The following is a 23,636-nucleotide window of genomic DNA, read 5'->3' as shown; positions in this document are numbered from 1 at the left end:
ATGAAGTTTGTTTTGGGGATGGTCCCGACGAGAAGAGGAGGGATGCGAATGAGACGGGTCCAGCCCGAAGGAAAGTCGATTGGTGGTGATAGAACAAGACTGAAGACTTGAGTCTGTGAGGTTGTTTTCGTTGTAGAGAGAAAAGGGGAAAGTCTAAGATGGGATCGGGGAGCTGGATTAAATAGGAGGAAAGAGGAAGGAGGGCGGTCTGAAGCCGTTGCGTGGTGAAGTGAAGGTCGTCCAAGGTGAGGTTTGTGCCTGAGATGTCGGGCAGGAGGTGGCTTTGGTGATGGTGAATTTAGTCGTGGGTAGGCACCTGGTGGCTACATTACGCGAACCTGACGCGTCCTGGATCTTGAGGCACCTGAAGTCGACTTTCAATTCACTTGAGACGAGAAGCCCGCCGTTGAAGCCGGGGCCGGGAGCGGTGATACTTGTCTTGAGATGCGGCAGGCACAGTCACACTGAAATCAAAACGCGACTTTAAAGGAAGTTGGCATGCAATTGATCAAATCTATCAAGAAATAATGTCCGTTAATGATTGGAAAATCCATGCCTCAAAAACACGTTATCTTCAGGGAACTCGTCCAAAGCGTAGGGCTCCCTCAGTCTAGTTGTGTTCACATCGTGCCTCCATCCAAACTCGTCAACCTCTGGCGCAGGTTCAGGCCTGAAACATCGGTAAACTGCCCATAAAACGACGAACGGCAACACAAGACCTATGGCAGAAACTAGAGCGACTAAGAGGAATGGGAAAAGAAAGAGGGCCCACATTAGTATCGCGAAGTTGAAGAAGTACGCCCGTGCAAGAATGAGATACTCGGTTGGATCCTCCGGACGAGCGTCCGGGGCGAAGATGTGCCAGAGGAGGTGGCCGATCAGAACCGATAGTGGTGGAAGGATGTAATTTGGGCTTGAGACGCCGAGGAAGGACGTTAAGGGGATGATATTGGTGTAATGTCCGAAAGTGAGGATGGCTGCGGAGATGATGAGTTCTCTGAGGAACTCGAGGTGGGCATTTCTATCCATTGTTGTAGTGCAATTCGTCAGGTTATTTGTCTAATGTCGTGAATGATTTTATGAAGAATTCATATGAGCATTTAGAGAGAGTTTGAGTTGGTATATATCAAGACTTCTTGGAAGCTTGGAGTTGTCTAACTGGGAAACCTCCAAGCTCTTCAATGCCGCTGTACTCGGAGAGCATATTGTCATAGGGAACAAGCCATTATCCAAACAACACGGGTAAAGTTCATCACCACCTGAATAAGATATAGCAAGTTCCATGCATCTAATCTTGGGGCTCTGGAAAGAAATATTGACAATTTAGCAACAAAGACCTGAAATCAAAAAAGATGAGGCTTCAGCGAACAATTCAAAAGTTGACCCAAAGCCTTTGTTGCTGAACAATGTCTTTGACAGCCGCCAAGTAAGCTGATGGATTGCTCCAATGCCATATCATGGAACAGGAAAAACCCAAGTGCGCTGCTCGTTATCGTGTTCCCCCAGCAATTCATAAGTTTCTGCTTTAAAATCACCGGATCCTTTTCAATCAAGCACCAGAACCCACCACTCACAATGACCTCTGAAAACGCCCCAAAGTCCCCCAAACCGCTGGAAGAAATTGACTCCAAACCATTGATTACACAAGATACCCAATGTTCCTCTGCTGAAGCGACTGATCTTCCTGTGGTCACATACTCCGCCTTACTATCGTTGTCACTGCTATTTCTGTTAGTATTACCATTACTTCTATTGCCGTCTTTCTGAATACATAGGAAATACAGCCACGCAGACACAGAAGAGTTGGGCGGTCTTTGAAAAAATCTGGAAAATCCAGGGTGACTACAACAAACCTCGTCCCGGCGTGAAGCAGCTGAAAGAAAAGGCTGACGCGCTCAAGGCTGTCTATGCCAAGATTGAGCTTGAAGATAAGAGGTTTGCTGATAAAATGCGGACTTGGAGCTAAGATGGAGCAGGAATCACCACACATTTTCAAGCCCGTTAAGGAATCTTACGAGGTCCAGCCCCTGGTGGAATCCAATTTAGAGACCAAGGAATGGGTGCTGGATGGGGTGAATAGCCAAGAGGCGTTTAAGATGTCATGTGAGCGTATATTCTAGACAATTGCCATGTTCAGAATGAAACCACCATCTATTGTCGCTGCCCAAGTTGCTCAGTTCATGACATCTGCCTTTTCAATGTCATCTGCTCGGTGAGCTAAGCTCCGTTTTCAAGGTGAAGTCGGTGAGGTCGCCAAAGTGGCACCCCGCAGCTGGCAGATCGAGCCAACAGCTCACCGATGCGCTAACGCAGCTCTTGGTTAGCGCCTTTCAGAAGCTTTGACCCACCTTCTCCCACCGAACAGAGCAGGTTCAGCTGCTGCGCCTAGGTCGGCAGGTGCGTCATAACAGCTGGCAGGTGCGCCTTGTTCGCCAGGCATTTTTCGTTCCAGAACCACAAGCGAAGGCTACGAAGCTCCCTCCACCTGTCCCGTTCAGGCCGTGACCTGCGCCTGCCGTCACCACCACCACCGCCGCCAGCACCACCATCTCTACCAACCCCCGGCTTCCCTTCAGCCTCCCGCTCCTTTTACAACATCGCTGCTGCTGCCACGGGCCTCCTCCCACGGCTCTGCTCGTCTGATCTCTACACCCGCGCATTGCATCGCATCAATCTCCTTGACATTTCCCTCCTTCTTATTTGTTTCTTTTCGTTTCAATTTCTGGTTGTTGCTGGCTTGACAGCTGGGGAAATGCCTCTTTGACATCGGCACGTGGTCGCATCTCTTCTTCTTCACCATGGTGTCCTTTTGGCCTTGGAGGGTACGTCCACGGCTCCCCCAAAGCATACGCTGGCCCGCATCGCGACCAACGGCTTTTGCGACAGACTGACTGACCTCGACTCCAGGGCGAAGACTCCTCCCCCGCCTCCTTCGAAAAGACCCTTTCCGCCCTCTCGGCGAAGATCACCGACACCCAGGGCCGACTTGACGGCGCGCGCAACACCTCTCGCCGCATCAGAGTCCTGTGGTCTCTATACCTCGCCTTCGCATACCTCGTCTACTCGATCGTCATCTTCCTCGTGGTGGGATGGAACGGCATGGGCATGTGGGAGTGGGTTGGCGTTTGTGGAGGTCCGGTCGTGTATGTGCCCCCCCGCGGACTCCGTTTGCGCATCGCGGAAAGCTGACTACGAATGAACAGAATCTACCTCACCCGAACCACCGTCACGGCCTTCTTCAACTACCGAATCGACACCCTGTCCAACCGCCTCAAGGAACAGCAAGCCGATCGAGCCAAGACGATCCAGAAGCTCAAAGACGCCACAAAGTACGACACCACCCTCGAACTCCTCGAGAAATATGGCGGCGGCGAGAACAAGAAGCAAAAGCAGAAGCAGGGCGGAGACGCCGAGGAGAAGAAGCAGCGTCAGCAAGCTCCTAGGCAGCATGAAGGAGGTCGTACCAACATGCCGCCTCCGCCGACTGCCAACATCCAGCGTCCCAGCGCTGGCTCGCCTCCTCCGGGTATGCCTCAGGGTTTCCAGCAGCAACGCCTCTCCCCATCTCCGCAACCCAATGGACTCGAGCCCAGCGAAGAATTCGCCCCCAATGCCTACAGCGGCGGCCACGTTCCGCCCCCGCCGCCTCAGTCGCAACAATTCGTCCAGGTTGATGGCGTCAATTCGTCCCACTGGTACGATCGCATCATGGATCTTCTCCTCGGAGAGGACGAAACGGCGTCCAAGAACAGAATCGTACTCATCTGCGCGCATTGCCGCTTGGTCAACGGCCAGGCGCCTCCCGGCACGAAGTCACTCTCCGAGCTGGGAACCTGGAGATGCATGGGCTGCGGTGCGAAGAACGGCGAGATGGACGAGGGCAAGCGGATTATGAGGGAGGTTCTCGGCTCGCGGGCCCCGGCAAGTGACGTGTCGGTCGGCGAAGAGTTCAAATCATCTGATGACGAAGTGTCGAGCGTGGAGATTAAGGAGGAAGACGCTGATGACGATGTTCATGGAGCTGGCGCAAAGACCACGGGTAGACAGGGAGCATCGGGGTCCAAGAAGCGCAAGGGCAAGGGTGGAAAGTAAGTGGATGCGGGATATTTTATGGCGAATGCGCCGTCAGCTAGCTACAGCAACATTTCATACATAATTGCAGAATCACGAAGACACATACTTCAACAGCCGGTTCGCCAACTGGTCTCCGGGTTGCTGCTGTGGTCGCATCTTGATTTCTATTTTGGTCGCTGTGCAGACGCATCTGCTGGCAGCTGGAGAGTTGCTGCACGAAATGTGGCTAGTGCCGAGGCTGAACGCTAACGCGGCCTCTTGTGAGAGGTCCCCACCGTCCGTGCTGACCCTGCCTCAAACTTTGGGGGAGCACCTGGAACAGCGCAGTTGGCAGAGGACACCTGTGAAATGAAATGTATGTAGGGACCTCTGCTGTCCCTTGAATACCCTTCGCAAGCCACGGCACGCCGACAACTTGGCCCAGAACATTATCACCAAGCTACTCCCTCCTGCTGGCCCTTGGCTATTGCGCTTCGAGATCCCTCTATTTGCCGCCACCACCGATAATGCAGCTCCCTTCCATCGTCGACAGACCATAGCTCTCTTTCGAACGACCCTCCCGTCAGAATAAACGAATCCATGGTCACAGGGTAATCCCATCCATCCCTTTGATCGGCAAACATGTTCCAGGTGCGTCTCCAGCGGAAACTTTTTTTTTGATTTCGATCTACTTGTCCAAATCACGTCCCAGCCGTTGTTCTTTCATTGTGCCCTCGCGACTGCAGGCAGCTAACAGGATGGGACTGCAGAGGATCAAGGGCGCCATCGATCGGACAATCGCGGAGGAACAGGCCCGCCAGGAACAGGCACGCAAGGCACTCGGCCCGGACTCTGGGACGCCGCGCAGGTCGGACTCAACGTCGCGAGGCAACCAGTCTCCCGCGCGACGGCCCCGGCCCAAGAAGAACGTCAGCCAGGACAACACCAAGGACGGCGACAGCCCGTCCAACCCCGACCCGGCCGTCTTCGAGGCGGCATTCGTGCTGGACGACAGCGAAGAGCCCAGCAGGGCAGGAACACCGAAACCTCCGGCAATGGAGGACAAGACCGATGAGAAGAAGGAGAAGGTCGAGGAGGCAGGACAGAATGGAGATGAGAAGAAGGAGGGCGACGCTGGCGCGGCCACTGCGGCGCCCGCTGCTGCGCCGGAGCTGTCTCCCGAGGTGCGGACTAAGCTGCGCAAGCTCGAGAAGCTCGAGAAGACATATCCTGGTGGGTACAATGTTTCATGCTGCAAGGTCAGCGCTGACGCTCCCCAGAACTCCTCCGGTCGTACCGGATTGCCCACGGCCGCGCAACTTCCATCGAACCGTTCGAGCGGGTGCTTAAGGAGCATACCAGTGTCGGCTCGATCAGAGAACCCGATGCGCTCGTCGAGTATCTCGACTCCTTGAAGCAGAAGGAGCAGATGATCATGGACGAGTACAAGCGCGTTTCAGTCGAGAAAGACGAGTTCAAGAAGAAGTTCGAGGCAGCCGAGAAGGAGGTCGAGACGCTGAAGAAGGAGGTCGAGGAGCTCAAGGCTGCTAAGCCTGAGCCCGCGGCGGACAAGGCGGAAACCAAGGAACAGGTCGACGCTGCGACGGACACCAAGGACGATGGCTCTGTGAAATCCCCCGACCCGAACGCCGCCAAGTCGCCCCTGCAGCAGGCGTTGGGCATCTTCTCGCCGAAGCAGAAGCCGCAGGAGCCAGAGGCGGACAAGGACAAGCCCGACGATGCCGGCGACTTCTTCTCATACGACGAGGAAGCTCCCAAGTACGAGGCCGACGTGGCTGCTAAGGAGGAGGAAATTGAGAAGCTCAAGACCGAAGTCACCTCTCTGAAGACTGAGCTCGCGTCTGCCAAGAAGTCCAGCGATGATCTTACCGAGAGCCTCGAGAAGATCACCAAGGAGGCCAGCGAGCTGCGCGATGAGGCTGCTGTCAAGAACTCCCTTCAGACCCAACTCGACGCTCGGAACACTGAGATCAAGACGCTAACCGAACGCCTGGAGACCTCGCAGAAGCAACTTAAGGATGTCGAGAGTAAGCTCAAGGGCGAGCTCGAGACTGCTACCAAGGATGCCAAGGCCGCTCAATCGAAGTTGTCCGAGGCAAACACGCGGGCTGAAAAGGGCGAGGCGCGAGTCAAGGAGGTCCTGGCTTCTAAGGCTGAAGTGGAGAAGAAGATTGCAACTCTGAATACCCAGATTGAAACCGTCAGGAAGGAGAAGGCCGAAAACGAGAAGAAGATCGACGAGCTTACTAAGAAGCTGGAGAAGCAGAGTGAGCCTGTGCCTGCTACACCAACAACCCCTGCGCCAACCGAGACTACTGCCGCTGGCGCGGGTGGTGCTTCGAAGAACAACAAGAAGAACAAAAAGAAGAAGAAGGGCGGCGCTGCCGCTGCTGCAGCACCTGCGGCAGGCACCGCCGAACAGCCTTCGCCTGCGGAGGAGTCAAAGGAGTCTGACACAGAGGCTTTGGAGGCTGAGATTACCCGCTTGAAGGAGGAGGTATCCACAAAGGATTCCCAGATTGAGCGGTTGACGAAGCAGCGCAAGACGGAGGAGGATCTGCGCGAGGAGATTGACACCCTGCGAGACGAGCTGACCGATATTGGCCAGGAACACGTGGTAGCCAAGGAGAAGATCAAGAACCTCGAGATCGAGAAGAAGGAGCTGCAGACCAGGATCGAGGAGCTGGAGAAGGAGCTGGGATCGTCTGCAAACGATGCCAAGGCCACCGAGAAGCTGCAGAGCGAGTTCGACAACCTCCAGCGCGAGTACGACGACCTCAAGACCAAGTCCTCAACTCTGCAATCCGACCTGGGCGCCGCCCAGCAGCTGGCTCAAAGCCGCTTCAAGGACCTCACCGAGCTGCGTGAAGTCCTCCAGAAGGCTCAGCCTGAGATGAAGAGCCTGCGTCAAGACTCTGCGGCTCTCAAGACCGCCAAGGATGAGCTCTCGGCCAAGAACACTGAGCTCCGCAACCTCGAGAAGAAGGAGAAGGACCTCAAGGCCGACGTCGCCCGCACGCAGCGCCTTGCCGCAGACCGCGAGACGGAGATCAAGTCCCTCCGCGAGAAGCTCACCAACGAGACCAACAACCGCCTCCGCCTCGAGGACGCCCAGAGGGTATCGGGCCGCGACCTCCGCCGCTCCGAGGCCGAGAAGGTTGAGCTCAGCGCCAAGCAGGAGAAGGCGGCGCAGGAGCTGCAAAAGGTGCAGGAAGAAGCCAACAAGCTCCGCCCACGGGTCAAGGAGCTCGAAGACGAGGTGGAGAAGTTGCAGAAGGAGAAGAAGAGCCTGCAGGACGAGGCGGACCTCAAGACGCAGCAGTACACCAACGCGCAGGGCCTGCTCGGCAGCATGCGCGACCAGACGGCGGAGCTCACTATCCAGCTCAAGGAGGCCCGATCGCAGTCCGAGTCGCTCGAGGAGGAACTCGCCGAGATCCAGAAGCACCTTACCGAGCGGACCCGCGAGGCGGAGCGCATGCGCGGCTTGCTCGCCGATGTGGACGAGCGCGCCGACAGCAAGGTGCGCGAGATGCGCGCGCGCATGGAGGCTGCGATTGAGGAGCGCGACCGCATCGAGGACGAGTCGAGCACGCTCGCCAGACGGAAAACGCGCGAGACGGAGGAGCTCAAGCAGAAGATCCGCGACCTGGAGCGCGACATCAAGACGCTGTCCGGCGAGAAGGAGGAGCTGGAGCGCAAGGAGCGCGAGTGGCGCAAGCGGCGCGAGGAGCTCGAGGCCGTAGAGGAGAAGGCCGAGGCCGAGGTCAACGAGATGCGCGCGGCGGTGTCGGATATCCAGTCCACGCTCGACGCGTCGGAGCAGCAGGTCCGCGACGCCGAGAAGCAGAAGTCGGATCTCAGGCGGCTGCTGGAGGAGTCGAAGCAGCGGTTCGACAAGGTCAACAAGGAGCTCAAGACGGTGCAGGCGAAGCTGGGCGCGAGCGTCACGTCGGGCCGGAGCTCGGTCGAATCGAGTCGATCTGGAGGCCTCAACGGAACCGGATCGCCTGCGCCTGGGGGTGCGTCGGCGTCGACGGCGGATAGCTTGTATCTGAAGACGATTCTGCTGCAGTTCTTGGAGCAGAAGGATAATAAGCTGAGGGAGCAGTTGGTTCCTGTTCTCGGGCGGATTTTGAAGTTTGACAAGTAAGTTTCATCGCTTTGATCTGAGTCTGCAGATGAGGAGTGCTAACGATGAGTGCAGGACGGACGAGCAGAAGTGGAAGGCTGCGATTCAGCACATCACTGTGAGGTGATGAGTAGTGCGTATGTGATAGTTGTATGAATAAATACCCCCCACGACGAGTTGGGTTTCTCTTGCGCCCTTTTCTGTTGGTTTTTGGTGATGGTTTGGTTCGCATCGGGTCTACAGAATCAAGCGATTTAAGCATGAAGCGAGTGCTAAGGTTAAGGGCGAATGGGCCCATTCGAGGTCATGGGTGTCCATGTCACCACCTTTGAGGCCTAAGGGGGGGGGGGGGGGGGGGGGGGGGCTCTAATTTCACACACCTTCTGGACATCCCTTATGGCTGGTGCCCGCGCCTGCCCTCCAAGTGCGCCTGCCGTCCAAGTGTGCCTGTGGCTTCAGGCATTCAGGGAAACAAAAGGAAACACAGAGCAACTCTCATTGCCCATAGAGGTCACGGTACGAATCTCGCAACTAAATCCAACATTTCTGTCTCTTACTGCTATTCCTATCATTCTTGTCCTCGGTCCTTGTCCTCGGTCCTTGTCCTCGTCGTCCTTGTCCTCGTCGTCCTTGTCCTCATCGTCCTTGTCCTCATCGTCCCTGTTCTTTTCTCGCTCTTTCTCTTAAGCTTCGGAATCAGTGACAGCCACTTTATTGCCATAAAGGTCGTGTACACACCGAGATGGAAGTTGTTGAAAAGATGCTGGATCAGTTACGCCAACTCCCCCCCACCATATCTGTAGCGTGAGACTGCATATGGTTATCCAACGTGGCGGCATCTTGCATTTCGATGTCGCTGTCGTCCTCTTCCTCGCCGTCAACCTCTCCCTCGCTTTCCTCCTTTGTTGAGTCACGCACCATCTCGTCAAAGGCCCTCTTCAACACGCCGCTTGCAGCAGGCACCAAGTCGTCAGTGTCTATGGACAGAGACAGGGTGAAAGAATGCATTGTTTGCCTCCACAAATCGCTCAAGAGCATATCTGGGCGGAGATCCAGCTCATGGAAATCGAAATGGACCATGGATATATAATCGAAAAGAAGTACATGACGTACTCTGAAGGCCATGGCGTAGGTCAACGGCTGTTGGATCAGCGAGCGGCAGTACTTGTCGTAATACTTCTTCTCTGATGTGGAACGTCTGCGTGAGGCTCGTGCTGCACTCCTGAAGTACTCGACGTGGGCGAACAAGACTCCGATCTTCTTCATTTCCACGCCCGCGAAAGCTTGGCTCGGCTTATTTGGTTGAACTTAGGTGCGACAATCATACCGTGACCGCTACCTCTATGGGCATTGAGGTCTTATTTTGCTCTGCCTTTCCTTTTGTTTCCGTGGCTGCCTGGAGCCACCCATACAGGCCCAAACCAGAGGACCGCCCCTCCTTTCGTTCTCACCTTGGGCTTTGTCCGAAGACAGGTGCACTGCTCTTTTCTCGGTCCTCTCTCTCCATCTTTCCTCCACTCGTCATCTCTGGTCAACAAGCACGCACCGAAGAAAAGAAGAGGACTCTCAAGGGCAAGCCCCTGCTTCCTACACCCGCAGCAACTCAATCGTTGTCATTTCTTCCTTCAATACCAGATTTCGCTCCACGCCACGGTTTGCCTTTCTAGGCACAAGCTCGGGTCTCTTCGCAAAGATACTCATCCCATCCTCGCAAAGCTTGGCAATTTTCTTGCGACTATCTTCTCCTACTCTTCGTCTCATCAGCCCCCCGCCTTCCTCTTCGCGACTTGCTACGAACCATCATGTCCTCCCTTCAGGGCATCCAGCTTGGAGTACCGTCTTACGCGGCGGGCAAGGAGTTGACGCTCTCACTCCATATCAAGATCACACCTCAGTATGGACCCAGTCACTTCCCATGGCCCTGGAAAAGTCCATCACGCATCAAAACCCCATTCCCTTATTCGGTTCGGACACATCCTACCGGCTTTGATCCCGAAAGAGCAGTCCCCGCCAGCGAACGGCTGCGTCTTTGCGTCCTCGAGACACTTTCAGGGGGTTATGAGAAAGGTCCTCAAGTTGTTCTGTGCAGGGTCATAGAGGCCCCGTCTGAGATTACGCCACACCATGCTCCTCTCGCCGCAGGAATGAAGATTGTCATCAAGATCTTCGACCACGACTACTACCCACACACAGTCACATTTCCCCGACCCTTCACCCATTACCAGCTAGCCGACCAAGATCTGAGCCGACAGGCGTCTGCTTTGCGCTACATGCACCGAGTTGGGAGGGATGAGAATGGGATTGAGATCCCGGGGAAGCTCCGACTCACTGGCGGGCACAATCTCACACCTGAGTACTACGGTACCTGGGTAATCGACCTGAATCGGATTTCCACGGATGGAAAGCGATACGCCGGTGCTGTGGCTATGGAGTACATCGATGGAGTTTCCATGGAAGACCTCTGTACACGCGAAGACGAGGACTCCATGCGCGTCTACCCTATGGCCGAACCACAGCCCTTGTACGATGCTGATGACGAGAACGATACACATGGCTACCTCGACATGGGTGAGCATACTCGCTTGAAAGTCCTCGCCGACATCATCGGTGGGTTCGTGGAGGGCTACAGCCTCGGGGTCAATCACGGAGAATACGAGCTTGGCGATTTCATGATTACCTATCTATCTCATGGAAAGGAGCTAAAGAAGTTACGATTCCCCAGAGTGGTCAAGCTGAATTACAAGTTCTGCCAAGTGTGGTGTATGACCCGCATGGCAAAAGTTCAGCGCTGGAGCGACAATCAACAGCTTCCATACCCCGTCCATCCAGCCGACCACTTCACTCTTCGCGAACTCATCGACTTTTGTGGCTGGTGGCCGTATCAGTGGTGGCACGATGAGTCACAATTTTACGCGTGGCTTGTGAAGGAATTTGGACCGATGGAAGAAAACGTCGCGCCCTGGCATCTCTCCCTGTACGCCACTTTGGAGACACAGAGAAGAAAGACTGCGGCGGAAGCATTGCCGTTCGCGAATGAAGAGGATCCGTCCTAGCGAGACATCCCAATCACGGACGAGGAGATCGAAATCGTTCTCTCCGATAGCAAAGCCATCTTGCTTCAGAAAGCAGGCGACCACCTCCTCAAAACCAACCCAGTCCAGCTCCCGAGCCATGCAAAAGAGATGCCATACTTGGTCAACGCTAGATATGAAGCCACGATCGCTGCCGAAGATGTCGTGAAGAAGAGACTATCTCCGGAAGAGCGGCCAATCAGTGCGCGGCGCCTTAAGCTGTCGATGACTGCGGCAGAGGAACGCCTCAATAGGCCTGAGTTGGAAGCAGACATCAAGAGCGAGCTCGACGAACTGGTTCGCAAAGCTTACTTCAGGAAGCTCCCGGATCCTAAGGACAAAGTCGTGTCGGGTGCCCTTCGCAAGGCCTTTGAAGACATGCATCTGCAGGAACCAGAGATGCGAGAACGAGAGGAGGATGACGACGATGACGACGACGACAATGATCACGACGACAGTGACCATGAAGATGGTGACCATAACGATGGTAATCACGGCGACGATGACCACGACGACGGTGACCACGGCGACGATGACGATGACCACGGCGACGATGACGATGACCACGGCGACGATGACGATGACCACGGCGACGAGACTAACGACCACGATGCTAATGACGACGAGGTCAAGGACGAAGAGGTCAAGGATGACAAGGCTGAGTATGACGAGGCCAAGGATGACAAGGCCAAGGATGACAAGGCCGGGGACAACGCTGAAGCTAAGGACGACAAGACTAAGGACGATGAGGCTAAGGATGACGAGGCTAAGCCAGCCAGCAAGTCAAAGGCTTCACCCTACGCGCCTAATTACCTCAAGTCTACCACATCATCCAGAGCCAGGTCTAAGTCAGATGTTAAGTGAGAATTGGGGCATGGCTTTTTTGGGCTTTTATAAGTAGCCGCATTGTGCCAAACTCATTCTCTTCTTACATGTATTCAGAAGGAGAATAAGAAAGAGTTGTTCTTGTAGGATATCCACCATACGAATAGTTAGATCAAACCAGAATAACATTGCCTGCGCCAACATCCAAGATTAATTTTAGGCAAGTAATACAGTCAGTCACACAACGACGGGTGGCTTCAAGTTGGACTTGCGCAGCAATATGACCGGACCTGTTGAGCTAGCCAAGAACAAGATATAGGTAATGGTTCTCTTTGAAGTCCGACATGAGATGTGTGCCGTGGAAGACAAGGCGATCTTCGATTCGACCAGAGCTGCTCTGCATCCCTTATCTTCCCTCTGCAACTTCCGTGACAAAGCACCAATCGGACAGATTCGGAATGCAAATTGCAACTTTTTAGTTGATAGAATTCTTCTTTGGTCTATCTAATTTATCACTATTCTTCTTACAAGTAAACAACCGATTAGAAGTTTCTGATTCCGTCACCTCTGTAGATGAAAACGCTCTCAAACAAGGCATGAACCTCGTCGAACTAATTGCCATTTCCTTATTCAGCCCTCTCGCGGACCCAGACCATGCAGTCTCAGTAGTCATTTTTCGTCATTATAGCTCTCATGCGCCGTTTACACCTTCCCTAACTGGCGTCTTAGTTTGAACACACTCTTTTATTAGTACACGATATCTCCTAGTGGTGTCTTCGCTCTACTTGCCCTAAGACCAGATAAGCCAGGACCAAACTCTTCTACATGGATAGTTCGACCGTGGGCTTCTGTCTGGAGGAATTTCGCGGCCTTCTCAAGGCGGCTGTTCAATGTGTTGACAAACGTGATAACGAGGTTCAGCCCTGTCTTTGGATCGTGTTCCGCGAATTTCCACTTCCGTTGCAATTTAGCGTAACCAACACGCCTCTCGGCAGTAAATGGTTTGTCAAGGAGCAGAGCCTCTAGCTACAACAGATGTCGTTGATCACCAAGTTAGCAGGTCAATGCTGTCATTTTCAAGTGCGGGGCCGACTTTCTCCTGCATACCCCTGGAACAGTTTCTATCCCCCGATTTGGAGAGATGCCTTTTCGGTTCCCATCTTTCAATCTGTACTCTCAATACGCTCGGCATCGATTCTGATGTGGAGCTCGGTAGCCGAGGCGGCCATAGTCACCATTTCGTTACGAAGCTTTCAGTCTATGCGGACATGTATGGAATTGTCGAGACTGGACTTCGAATATTGGGAAAGCTAGTTTATGCATCTCAGCTACAGCCAGGGGTACAATTTCGATCATCAAGAGCTGCCATCTGATGGACTTTATTTCGGCGTCGAGGACTGGCCATATATTCTCGTGGCAATCCATGCTAACCATGGATCCTCGAACGAGAAGCAAGCAGTGTTTCAATACCTCCCTCCTGAGGGTTACGTCGACCTGCGAGATCATTCGGAGAAGTCGAAATAGCGTTTCCCGTCTCCTCGAGAAGTCCGTTTTGAATTCCGGGCCGGGGTAGAGGATGTAATCCGACGACGATCTGATCTCCTCCGCCGCAAGGCGAGCGCCATGCCCCGCCATACGGATTTGCTTCCCATTTATGCGAAGTATCTCGCATATTGCAAGTCGAGATGCCTAAACCTCGCGTGCAATTTGGAGAGATGGACTTCTTGGCCCTCTAGAACAAAGTCTTAAGGCCAAAGCGTCGATAGCGTCGTACGCCAGCTCTTCTGCCAGCTCGCCGTCCCAACCTCGAGGTGCGACCTTCTGGATCACCCCCTGGATTGAGTCTTCGTTCGCAAAGGTCGTCAACGACTAAGCCGCATTCATTCTTGTGATCACTTCCAAATCAGCGTACAGGGAGTAGTCCTGACTTTTGCGGCCATCGTACGCAATCTTGGGCCCGAATGCTTCCAGAAGCCACGCCTCAGACTTGGCTTCCTCGCGCCACCATTCGTAAGGAAACCAACCTGCAAAACAAAATTTTCAAACGGGATTCATCACTCATATCGAGGATGCTGTGCTCTAAAGACTCGTCGTCGGTGTCATAAAGAGGCTGCGGGTCGGGATCAGAGTAGAGGCCCTCGCGGTCGCAGAGGTCTTCTATAAACGCCGTCAACAAATTCCATAACAACGGCGCCGACGAATCTGCTTCCGCCACCCAGCTCGATTGCCCAGGCGCCGTGATATTCATGGGCGAGCAGCTTGCCGCCGGTGAGTTGTCGGTATAAGGGCTCTTCCTTGCTCGTCTCGTCTTTTCCGATGCGGTGTATGTATAACAAGACCAATGCCTGACGGCTGAGATCTTGGTCGGCGACGGCTTCCGGCGGATAGGGGGGTTGTATGTTGAGGGTAACATTCGTGATCAAACACCTTGATCACAATTCGATCGCCGAGTTTCAGAGGGATGTAGCGCGACGATTCTACGGAAGGAGCTTCCAGAACCTCGCAAAGAAGAACTTGAGTGTCCTTATCGAAGCCGCCAGAGAGAGTTTTGAGTACCGAATGGCGAAGCTGTTTGTCAGGTTCGGCTTCTGGGTCAAACAATCCGCTAGGACGGGTGTCGAGATTTCGGGGAAGGGGCTTTTTTCGCCGGCCTGATTTAGTAAAGAAAGGCCACGGAAAGTGGTTGATACCGTAGGGACGTGTGATCTGATTCATAGGGAAGAGTGTGAGCTCGGCGCCCGCATCGTATGAGCCGACTCCTCTCTCAACGCCGTGAAGGGGGCTCATGGTGGCTTGGATTCCGACGATCGACAAGTGGGCGTTATGTTGACGCGGTCGTATCGCGGTAGAGAGAAACGGCTTTGCGGTGCTGTTGACTTTTCTGGAGAGCGACGTCTTTGCTAGGGCCCGGGGTTGTTGATCGATCTAAGAACGGTGTGGAGGAATTTGGTGGTGTCTTGAAGGTGCTTGCGTGCGACAAAGTTCGAGCCTGCGTCATGCAATAGAGGGTAGGCGCTTGAATATTAATAAGTAGGTGAAAGAGTCGGAAACGGGAAAAACATACTGCATCCTGATGTTTACGTTCTTCATTCTCCGGAGAAAGAGTGCACCGTGCCGAAGAGGTATGGGCGAAGTCAAGTCCGAAAGGCACTACCTTGGGTAAGGTAGGTAGGTGGGTAAGGTAAACTTCAGTCTGTCATCTAAGTGAGCAGGGCCCAGGGACCATACGGGCTATAGGGATAATGGAGGGCGCACGAATAGGACGATGATATCAAGGTCGATAAGAATAATCCGGCTCAGATAATCAAGACGAGATCCCGTTTGTGTATTTGTGTGTTCAGTGTTAACATCCATCCCTGATTTTCGCTATTCGGGCGGATACTTGCTCAGTCAGAAGTACTCATCGCCACAACAGTACTCAACTTCGATATAAACAACCCAAGTGCAGGTAAAGGCCAAAATTGACCAAAGCAATATGTTTCCATCAAGATCAGAGAAAAAGAAAATGGATTGGTCATAACTCATTCTAAGCTGATTGCTCATGCACATCTAGGTATAGAGAAACCAGAAGCCTTCCCCAAATATCGTACACCTCACACCTCCCGCCGCTCCTCTAAGCAGAGCAAAGCCAGGCCTCGTTGTCAACCAGGTCCACCGACTTGGTCTTCTGCACGGGGCAGATCTTACGGTCCAGACCGCAGTTGGTCGTGCCGCACCAGTCGTTCTCGTTGCAGAGCCAGACCTGGTACTTCCAGACGTGGCGGTCGTAGTCCTTCTTGCAGCGGTTGACCTTGATCTTGTACTTCTGGTCGGGGCCGAACTTGTCCAAGGGCGCGTAGGCCCAGTTCTCCGTGTTCTTCGGTTGGCCTGGTTCGCTGTTAGTTCATGCCGTATCATTGTTTAAAGCTTGGAGCCGAAACTTACTGCCGAAGATGCCGCCGTTGGAGTCGCACTTCTGCAGGACACCGATCTTGGTGAGGCCCGCGGCCTTGGCGCGCTGCTGGACGTTGGCGTCGATGTGGAAGGTGTAGTACGAGAAGTCGTATTCGCCGCTGACCGGGGCGGCGTTGCAGCTATCCTGGCGGGCGACGAGGCCGGAGGCTTCGCCCTCGGCCATGGCGATGGGGCTCGCGCTGCCGAAGGCGGCAAGGGAAGCCAGAGTGATGGCGGAGAACAACTGAGAGGCATGCATCGTTGCGATGTTATTGTTGTTTAAAATCAAAAGAATGTGTGGAGTAGTTGGTTGTAAGGAGTGTAGTTGGTTGTTGAGTAAAGAATGTGTTGGTTTGGAGATGTGAACTGCATGGTATCGATGGCGCGATGGCAAGCAGCCCTTTATACTACAAAATCCCAACCATCACGATGTTCGATATTCTGCACGGGAGCGCCGAGACCACGCATTCGCCGATAGAAGGCGCTGACTTGGCGCCAAGACCGATCAAATCGCGGCGGCATGGACGGCAGCGCTCATATGAAAGCGTCGATCATTAATGTCAAAACTTTTTTTTGTCCGCCCTTTTCCCCCCGGGGAACGCCGTCTGGGCGCGAAAACGAGCACAAGCGTCACGCGTGGGAAGATTAAGGAGGTACGGGACCGTACATTAAACCACCGCATTGAAGATCGACCGCAGGGCTGGGGGGGCGCGCCGGCAATCTATTACACTTTGGCGGTTCATCCCAAACCCAGCAAGGCCTCTCGGGCCGTGCGAAGGGATCTCGACTTGATCGGCCAATGAGGCTCTCGGATCTTGCAAGTTATCCCTGCCAGCGGGGCTGCTTCAGCCACACTTGGAGAGCCACTGTTCTTTTTTTGTTCGCTGTAATTGAGTTGTCATGCCAAGAAACGTGACTCGAGCAAGGAGCTTCATCTGAAGTGGTTTTTTTTTCCTTTTCTCTTAATCGACCCGGCGACTTTTTTAGACTTGAATGATCGGAAACAAGGGCTTTGTTCAGACGGTGCCACGGCTCGACAGGTTGGGGGCCTCTCTTATTGCGGTAGGGCTTGGTTGATCACGATGATTAACTCGCTCAATTTGTGTGAGGCAGATCCGCCTCACTTTCAATGGGAGCGGGTACTGCTTCCTGTCCTGCCTCAACGCAATGGACCGCCCACAAAGGTGCTCACTTTGCTCTTTTCGTTGAATGCGTCTTGACTCTGTTGTTTTCTTGGCCAGCTTGGCAGCTGAACGAGACGGATCAGGCGGTATAGCTCTCCTATGGTTATTCTCAACTGATAAATGCACTGAAGGCTATGTTCAACTAGGTAAAGCTTGTGCGGCATGCGGGATGCCGCCGTTTCTTGGGTACTGCGCTGTTGAATTCAACGGTAACATTGGACTTGGCGTCCTGTCAACCGGCCCGAGTAAAGTTGTTGCCCATGCCCCCAAACGGGGGCGCTGGTATTTGGGAGGGGGACCCTTGTTGAAAAGAAGTCTTATTCGTGGGTGAGTAGATGAAATCCGTCTTAATGTTATTGCTTTTTGGGGGCCTTGGGTATGGATCGGGCTGTTGATGAGACCTACTTCGCTTGTTACACAGCCTTTGGGCGGCGTGCTCACATTTCCTTCGTGGCTCCGAAAAGGGCCGTGAGCTCCTACTGAATCGAAATTAGTCGAGTGGTAGCAGACGATGACCAACAAGGTAAGCTGCTTCGTAATAATCAAGACTGGTTTGTGGCATTTTGCAGTTGAGCGACGTAAAGAAGGAGCGACGATTCGTCCGGTTACTGTCAAATAACAGTCAAAAAGGTATGGCCACAGGCACAGTTAGAAGCAAAGAAGGACAAGTGTGATGAAGCCAAACCACACAACCCTTTCCAAATTAAAATGTCAATGAAAATTGATAATGATTTCGCCCAGCCTTTGCCCATCCTGTGCCGTTCATAACTCAGGGTATTTGGGGGGTTGTTGCATATGCGTTCCTAATCAGAGAGGTGATTTGAAGCCAGAGATGGAGACGGCCTCAGCTGTCAAAATTCAGAATGCTCCAATGAAGAGAAGGAAAGACGCGAAGGGGCCAAGGCTAGATGTCCTCTCTGTAATGTTCAAACCATGTCCAGACCGTCAATAATAGCAATGGATGTTGACCATTCCAACAGCCAGGCTTGCAAGATAACGACCAGCCTATACAAACGGCTTCCACTGCTCCTCACACCAGTCCCAAAACCTCGCAGCATACCCCAACCCGCCCTCAGCCTCAGGCTTCATAGCGTTGAGAAGGTCCTTCCTCGGACAATCCTCATCCGCCCGAATCCGGCCAAAGGGAATGACATAACACCCCGACGTCTCCAACGACACCTCCGGCGACAACCCAGCATACAGCTCCGTGCACCCGCCCAGCTTGGTCTCGTACATCAGCGGCCCGATCAGCATCATGACCCACCCCGGCGTCCCCGCGTACGATCCCGCCCTGATGTTCCCCGGATTCTGCGCCACGCTGACGATGCCGTCAGCCCTGTACCTCACTGCCATCTCGCGCCCGAGCATCCAGTTCCCGAGCTTCGAGACGGCGTAGTTCTGCACGAGGTCCGGGGTGCCTGTTGCCAGGGTGTCGAAGTCGATGCCGTTGGTGGGGGTGCCGCCTTCGCCGAGGAAGCTGGATGTCCAGACTACGCGCACCGAGCCCGTGGGAGCGGCTGTGGCGGCTGCGCGGAGGTGGGGGATGAGGAGGTGCGTGAAGAGCTGTGCGGCGATGCAGTGCATTCCGACCATGGCCTGGAAGCCCTGTACTGTTGTCGCGCCGGGTTTGACGCCGTAGCCGCCGGTGCCGGCGTTGTTCCAGAGGACGTCGAGCTTTGATTCCTGCTGCGCGAAGGATGCAGCGGCTGACTTTACGCTTTCGAGGTCATTGAGGTCGAAGAGGAGTATCTTGATACGCCCCGGGGTTTTGGGGGCTGGGGATGCGGTGGTGATTGTCTCGATGGCCTTCTCGGCTCGTTCCTGTCGTAGGTGGTTAGTGTCAAGAAACAATGGAGCGGGAGTTGATGATGCGACGGGCAGATGCCGACGAGCCCCCTGGTTTGGGTGTCGAAACCAACCTTGGATCTTGACGCCATGTAGATGGTGGCGCCCGTGGTGTAAAGCATCTTCACAAGCTCGAAGCCGACACCCGCGTTGCCCCCGGTGACGATGAAGACGCGGCCATCTTGCGGTGGGATGTTGTCCTCGGTGAACGTGGGCGCTGGCGGAAACCACTGTGATCGCAAGTTGCGCAGAGAAGCGAGCACCATGTTGCTGGGGGCTCGTTTATGTTGACGGTCGCTATGGATTGGAAAGTGTAGACAGTGAGAGACGACTCATTTGTTCAGAAATCTGTGAGAAAGAGGGAGGGGGCGGCGGAAGATAAAGGACCATTTCCGTGTGTGCATCGCGCAGCATTTCCTTTGATGGCAATCTCCACCAGATTGCGGGCAACGTCGATTCCCATCCTTCAGATCAGATTGTTGGTCGAGAGAGGGACGCGCCAGCCAACCCCGCCAATCTAGACAAAAGTGCCAGGTTAGATCCAACAAGCGTGCTTACCTTGCATGACTTCCTGCATCTATCCCCTGTCAGTTTGCTATCTAGCCATCTGCTAGACAACCAAAGTCCCATATATTAGATGACTCAAGTCCGCGCGGAGTTTGGGCGGATTTGTCTGGAAAAACAGATGCAGGTTGTGAGAATCATGTTTCTTTCAATCGTAAAAGCCGCTTTTGATTCCGCCTTCTACATCAATCTCATCAAGCTGAGCCGATTCCAAACCACGCCGCACTCCAAATAAATTGTTCTCATCACAAGCCAGCAGCCAGGGTATATCCTCCATCCACAGCAAGCGTTTGTCCGTTCAGGTACTGATTGCACGCAAAGTACAGCACTGTAGCCGCCATATCCTCATCCTTGCCCGGGCGTTGCGCCGGCACCTTCTCCGCGTACTTCTCCTTGGGGATCTCGCTCTTCTGCTGGTCGTCGGATGGCTTCTTGGTGGTCATCTCCGAGGGAAAGACACCCGGTGCGATGCTGTTGATGCGGATCTTGAGGCCGTTGGAGGCCACCTCCTCGGCGAGCATGCGGTTGACGTGGATGGTGGCGGCCTTGGATGCGTTGTAGGAGAAGTGATGCTGCGACTTCTTAATCATGCCGCTGATGCTGCTGATGTTGATGATGGTGGACGACCAGCCCTGCTGCACCTCGGTGGCCTTCTGCAACAGGGGCAGGAAAGAGGCAGCGACGTAGTAGACCGCGGCGACGTTCGTCTTGTAGACCTCGGTCCAGTCCTCAAAGTCGGCCTTGTCACTCTCGAAGAGGGACTTCTTCATATCGTGAGCATCTTCGCTCTCGACCTCGAAGGGCGCGCTGGAGACGCCGGCGTTGTTGACGAGGATGTCGAGGACCTTTTCGCGGGATGTGATTTCCTGGACGAGCATCTCAATGTCATCCTTCTTGGTGACATCAGCCTGGATGGGGATGATCTGGCCGGCGATGTTCTTGCCGTAGGTCTCGACGGTGTTGGTGAGCTTCTCGCGGTTGCGGGAGGTGATGTAAACTTTTGCGCCGTTGGCGGCGAGGGCCTGCGTTGCCATCAGACCGATGCCGGTGCCACCGCCGGTGACGAGGGCGACTTTGCCGGTGAGGTCGAAGAGGTGGCTGCGGGTGAAAAGGTCGTTACCCTCTGGGCCGGCGGTCTTTTGAGACGACATTCTGGTTTGGTTGTGCTGGAGTGGGTTTGGGCGAAGTGCTGCGTTGCGCGGTGCTTTTCTCGAATATTCCAAGGTAGTACAAGTGGTGATGGATCTGGAAAAGGACAGCGAAGAAGATGGGGTGAGGTTGTTGATGTTGCTGTTATATCTCGCGGCGAGGCGGAGGCGGCACGAAAGAGATGATCTCATCGCTGTCTAAGGGCGCCAATTGAGGCAGGCGAGCGTGCAGCAGGTCGCATGTTGGACGCATTGGCGAAGGCAGGAGCTCATGGCACTTCTTGTAGCTTCCCCCCGCCATCGGCGTTCGCCCTGGGTCATCGAAGGCGTGCGCGGGCTACGTATCCGTGAGGTGAGAGCTGAGGTCGGATGAGGTCAGTCGATGTTCCATGACGACACGGCTTCGCAATGGATCCCTGTGCCATTGGCGTCCCGTCGTTAGTGCCTGTCGCGGAGAGAAACATCCGCTGAACGTTCGGACGCGGGGGCTAGACCAGCGCTGGTGGGGGCGCTGTAGCTTCTTCCATTGGCTGATGGTGAGTAGAGCTGCTGCACGTAACCGCAACGGCGCTATCACTGAGGTACCCCGCGGGTTTGCCCTGGAGCTGTCGCCGGAACTCTAAGTCAGCCGCCAGGTACGTATCTTTGATCACAACACCATTGTGAGCATCACCATTTATTTTATGAAATCGTAAAACTCATTGAATCTCAGTAAGATTGGCTTTCTAGTAGAGATATCGATTGAAAACGACAACGACGAGGGCGATGACATTAGAGAAATGAAAAACACCGCATCAGATGCAGTTGCCATACCGCATTCAAAGCAGGTGGTCACAGAGATTACGCGTATTTGAGCTCCTCAAGGCGTTGATCGCACCACTTCTCTAGCTTCTTCACCTCCTCGTCGTCGCTATCATAGCCGTCCCGTTCTTCCCTCATCATGATATCAACACAAACATTCATAGCGTCCTCGCCACAACAAAGCGGGCAGAGAAAATAGCTTCCACCATTGTCAGGCCAACAAGCCCCGAACCTGTGGCTGTCCTGAATCTTCCAGCCGTATCTGCTTGCTGTGTACATCCAGCGGCAGCCGTTGCAAGTCCAGCAATCCCCCTGTTCCATAAATGCAATAATGTGTCTGACCTCGACGTCGCACCAGATTCCAGAAAGCTGGTCCTCTTCTTCAGGAATAGAGCTAAGTTCGATCAAAATTTCGTTCTCTGGGGTGACTTCAGGTATTCTCCATGGACGGGGCTCTTCCTCGCCTTCCTCCATCTTCTCATAGCCGTCTTTTTGGTAGGGATTGTAAAGATGATGATCGTAGGCCCAGGTGCATTTGAGTTCTCCACATGTATCCCAATCGGTTATCTCGACGCAAACGAGGAGAGATCGGCCGTCGGTCTCGCGAACCGAGACTGGCTGCAGAAGAGCACAGTAGTCATCAGGTGCAAATTCAACAATCTCGATGATTTCGAGCCACAGCTCCAGGGGCAACTGTGTGCCTTTGCAGGATGTGATGCAGGCGGGCGACTTTTTCACGAGCGACCTGACGTAGCTCGCGGACCACTGGTTACGTTCGAGCAGCAAAAGTGGGAGCCGATCCGAGATGTCCGCGACCCTAGATTGGGTGACTGGCTTCAGAGTGACTGGCGGCATCGTTGAAGAGAATGTGTGGTATGGTTCGCGCGCTCTGGTGTGGATGGCGAGCGTTTGTGTCGTGACAAAAGAGTCAAAATTCCATTTTCGAGAGTTTTTAAAATCACCGTAATCAGGACTATCCAGGTTCAAACGACCCTGCCGAAGCGCCTCGCTCGAAAAGTATGGATGCAGTATGCCGGCGTCGAAAACAGCTCCGGTTCATGGAAATTTTATTTCGCTGAAGATCCGGCTACAATGTCAGGCGCGGCTGTAAGTCATACTGTGCTTGTTCCCGATGCCAATCCTATTGAGACCGCCTAATTCTCCTGTGTTTAGACGACTAAAGTTCCCTGTGTGCCGGGTCACTCTGACAGGGACGACGATAACAGACAACGACAGCAGACGACGACGACAATAGAAATAATAGCAGTAACGACAGCAGTAACGATAATGGCGACTTTACCACAAACGACGGTAGCAAGGACAGGAAACGTAGTCGCTGTAGCACAGGAAACATAGGGAACTAAACTTCCTATCTTTCATTGCTTCTGAAATCCTGCCTGAAGACTTTCTCTTAGTGTACAATCTGTTGTTGTGGCATGATCACCCATTGCCACCCTTATAGCGCGCCTTGCGGCACCAGAATCCGATGCTAATACACTGGGCGCTTCTTGCCGCGGATTGATAGGAGCAGCAGAACAACTCAAATTTGTCAGGTCCTTCCCTGGGTTTTCTCCGACACCAAAAGCGCTACCCAACCCTTTCGGCGTTAGATACGAACGTCTGTCGACTATTTAACACCATACTTCATCATTTCGACCGACCTCGATTCTTGCTCCATCATAGGTGCTGTCCCAACTTTCAGACTGTCAATTCTGTTCCATCAGCTCTTTAGCTTTGCAGGCACCCATCAGCGAATCACGAGATTTTCATGTCCACGACTAGGCCCCTCGCCTGTGTGTTTCGGTGCTATTTCGTACGTTTCTGACGTCGCAACTGTTCCAGACGACTTTTTCCTTTTTGCTCCTTTGTTGACCGTATATTTCAGCCACGAACCCTCTAGCCAGTGGCAAGCATGGCTTCCACCGAAGATGAATACATTCCTGGCGATCGCGACGCACTCTACTCCCCGGGCCGTTCTTTGGTCCTTACTCCCCATCAGGCGCCCCCGCCGTACGGCCATATGTACCCAAAGCCACACGATCTACGACCTGCTGACATC

General features: G+C 53.9%; 8 protein-coding genes across 8 annotated transcripts; 3 read left to right on the top strand and 5 right to left on the bottom strand.

Moving 5' to 3' along the window:
* Positions 1–534: 534 nt before the first annotated feature.
* Positions 535–1,029, bottom strand: CGCS363_v012650 (uncharacterized protein; the record flags this gene model as incomplete). The annotated part of the gene is made up of 1 exon (XM_036644499.1): positions 535–1,029. The coding sequence occupies one exon, from the start codon at positions 1,027–1,029 to the stop codon at positions 535–537; it is 495 nt and encodes a 164-aa protein (XP_036490865.1).
* Positions 1,030–2,798: 1,769 nt separating this feature from the next.
* LNPK (Endoplasmic reticulum junction formation protein lunapark) lies at positions 2,799–4,092 on the top strand (the record flags this gene model as incomplete). The annotated part of the gene is made up of 3 exons (XM_036644498.1): positions 2,799–2,822; positions 2,908–3,143; positions 3,204–4,092. The coding sequence occupies 3 exons, from the start codon at positions 2,799–2,801 to the stop codon at positions 4,090–4,092; spliced, it is 1,149 nt and encodes a 382-aa protein (XP_036491212.1).
* Positions 4,093–4,695: 603 nt separating this feature from the next.
* On the top strand, positions 4,696–8,333 carry ATG23 (Autophagy-related protein 23; the record flags this gene model as incomplete). The annotated part of the gene is made up of 4 exons (XM_036644497.1): positions 4,696–4,704; positions 4,824–5,286; positions 5,334–8,223; positions 8,282–8,333. 4 exons carry the CDS (start codon positions 4,696–4,698, stop codon positions 8,331–8,333), a joined length of 3,414 nt encoding a protein of 1,137 aa, XP_036491213.1.
* A 2,017-nt stretch (positions 8,334–10,350) lies between these two features.
* CGCS363_v012647 (uncharacterized protein) lies at positions 10,351–11,259 on the top strand (the record flags this gene model as incomplete). The annotated part of the gene is made up of 1 exon (XM_036644496.1): positions 10,351–11,259. One exon carries the CDS (start codon positions 10,351–10,353, stop codon positions 11,257–11,259), a length of 909 nt encoding a protein of 302 aa, XP_036491217.1.
* Positions 11,260–15,715: 4,456 nt separating this feature from the next.
* CGCS363_v012646 (uncharacterized protein) lies at positions 15,716–16,294 on the bottom strand (the record flags this gene model as incomplete). The annotated part of the gene is made up of 2 exons (XM_036644495.1): positions 15,716–15,969; positions 16,027–16,294. 2 exons carry the CDS (start codon positions 16,292–16,294, stop codon positions 15,716–15,718), a joined length of 522 nt encoding a protein of 173 aa, XP_036491218.1.
* Positions 16,295–18,224: 1,930 nt separating this feature from the next.
* Positions 18,225–19,330, bottom strand: CGCS363_v012645 (putative oxidoreductase; the record flags this gene model as incomplete). Its single annotated transcript, XM_036644494.1, has 2 exons — positions 18,225–19,040; positions 19,139–19,330. 2 exons carry the CDS (start codon positions 19,328–19,330, stop codon positions 18,225–18,227), a joined length of 1,008 nt encoding a protein of 335 aa, XP_036491219.1.
* Positions 19,331–19,873: 543 nt separating this feature from the next.
* rhlG-2 (Rhamnolipids biosynthesis 3-oxoacyl-[acyl-carrier-protein] reductase) lies at positions 19,874–20,779 on the bottom strand (the record flags this gene model as incomplete). Its single annotated transcript, XM_036644493.1, has 1 exon — positions 19,874–20,779. The coding sequence occupies one exon, from the start codon at positions 20,777–20,779 to the stop codon at positions 19,874–19,876; it is 906 nt and encodes a 301-aa protein (XP_036491220.1).
* Positions 20,780–21,616: 837 nt separating this feature from the next.
* On the bottom strand, positions 21,617–22,432 carry CGCS363_v012643 (uncharacterized protein; the record flags this gene model as incomplete). The annotated part of the gene is made up of 1 exon (XM_036644492.1): positions 21,617–22,432. The coding sequence occupies one exon, from the start codon at positions 22,430–22,432 to the stop codon at positions 21,617–21,619; it is 816 nt and encodes a 271-aa protein (XP_036491214.1).
* Between the last annotated feature and the right edge of the window lie 1,204 nt (positions 22,433–23,636).

The sequence above is a fragment of the Colletotrichum siamense genome (assembly GCF_013390195.1).
Source record: "Colletotrichum siamense strain Cg363 chromosome Unknown KSG_Cg363_contig08, whole genome shotgun sequence".
Classification (NCBI taxonomy): domain Eukaryota; kingdom Fungi; phylum Ascomycota; class Sordariomycetes; order Glomerellales; family Glomerellaceae; genus Colletotrichum; species Colletotrichum siamense.
Note: the sequence above shows the minus strand (reverse complement) of the source record. Positions and strands in the feature narration are given on the sequence as shown.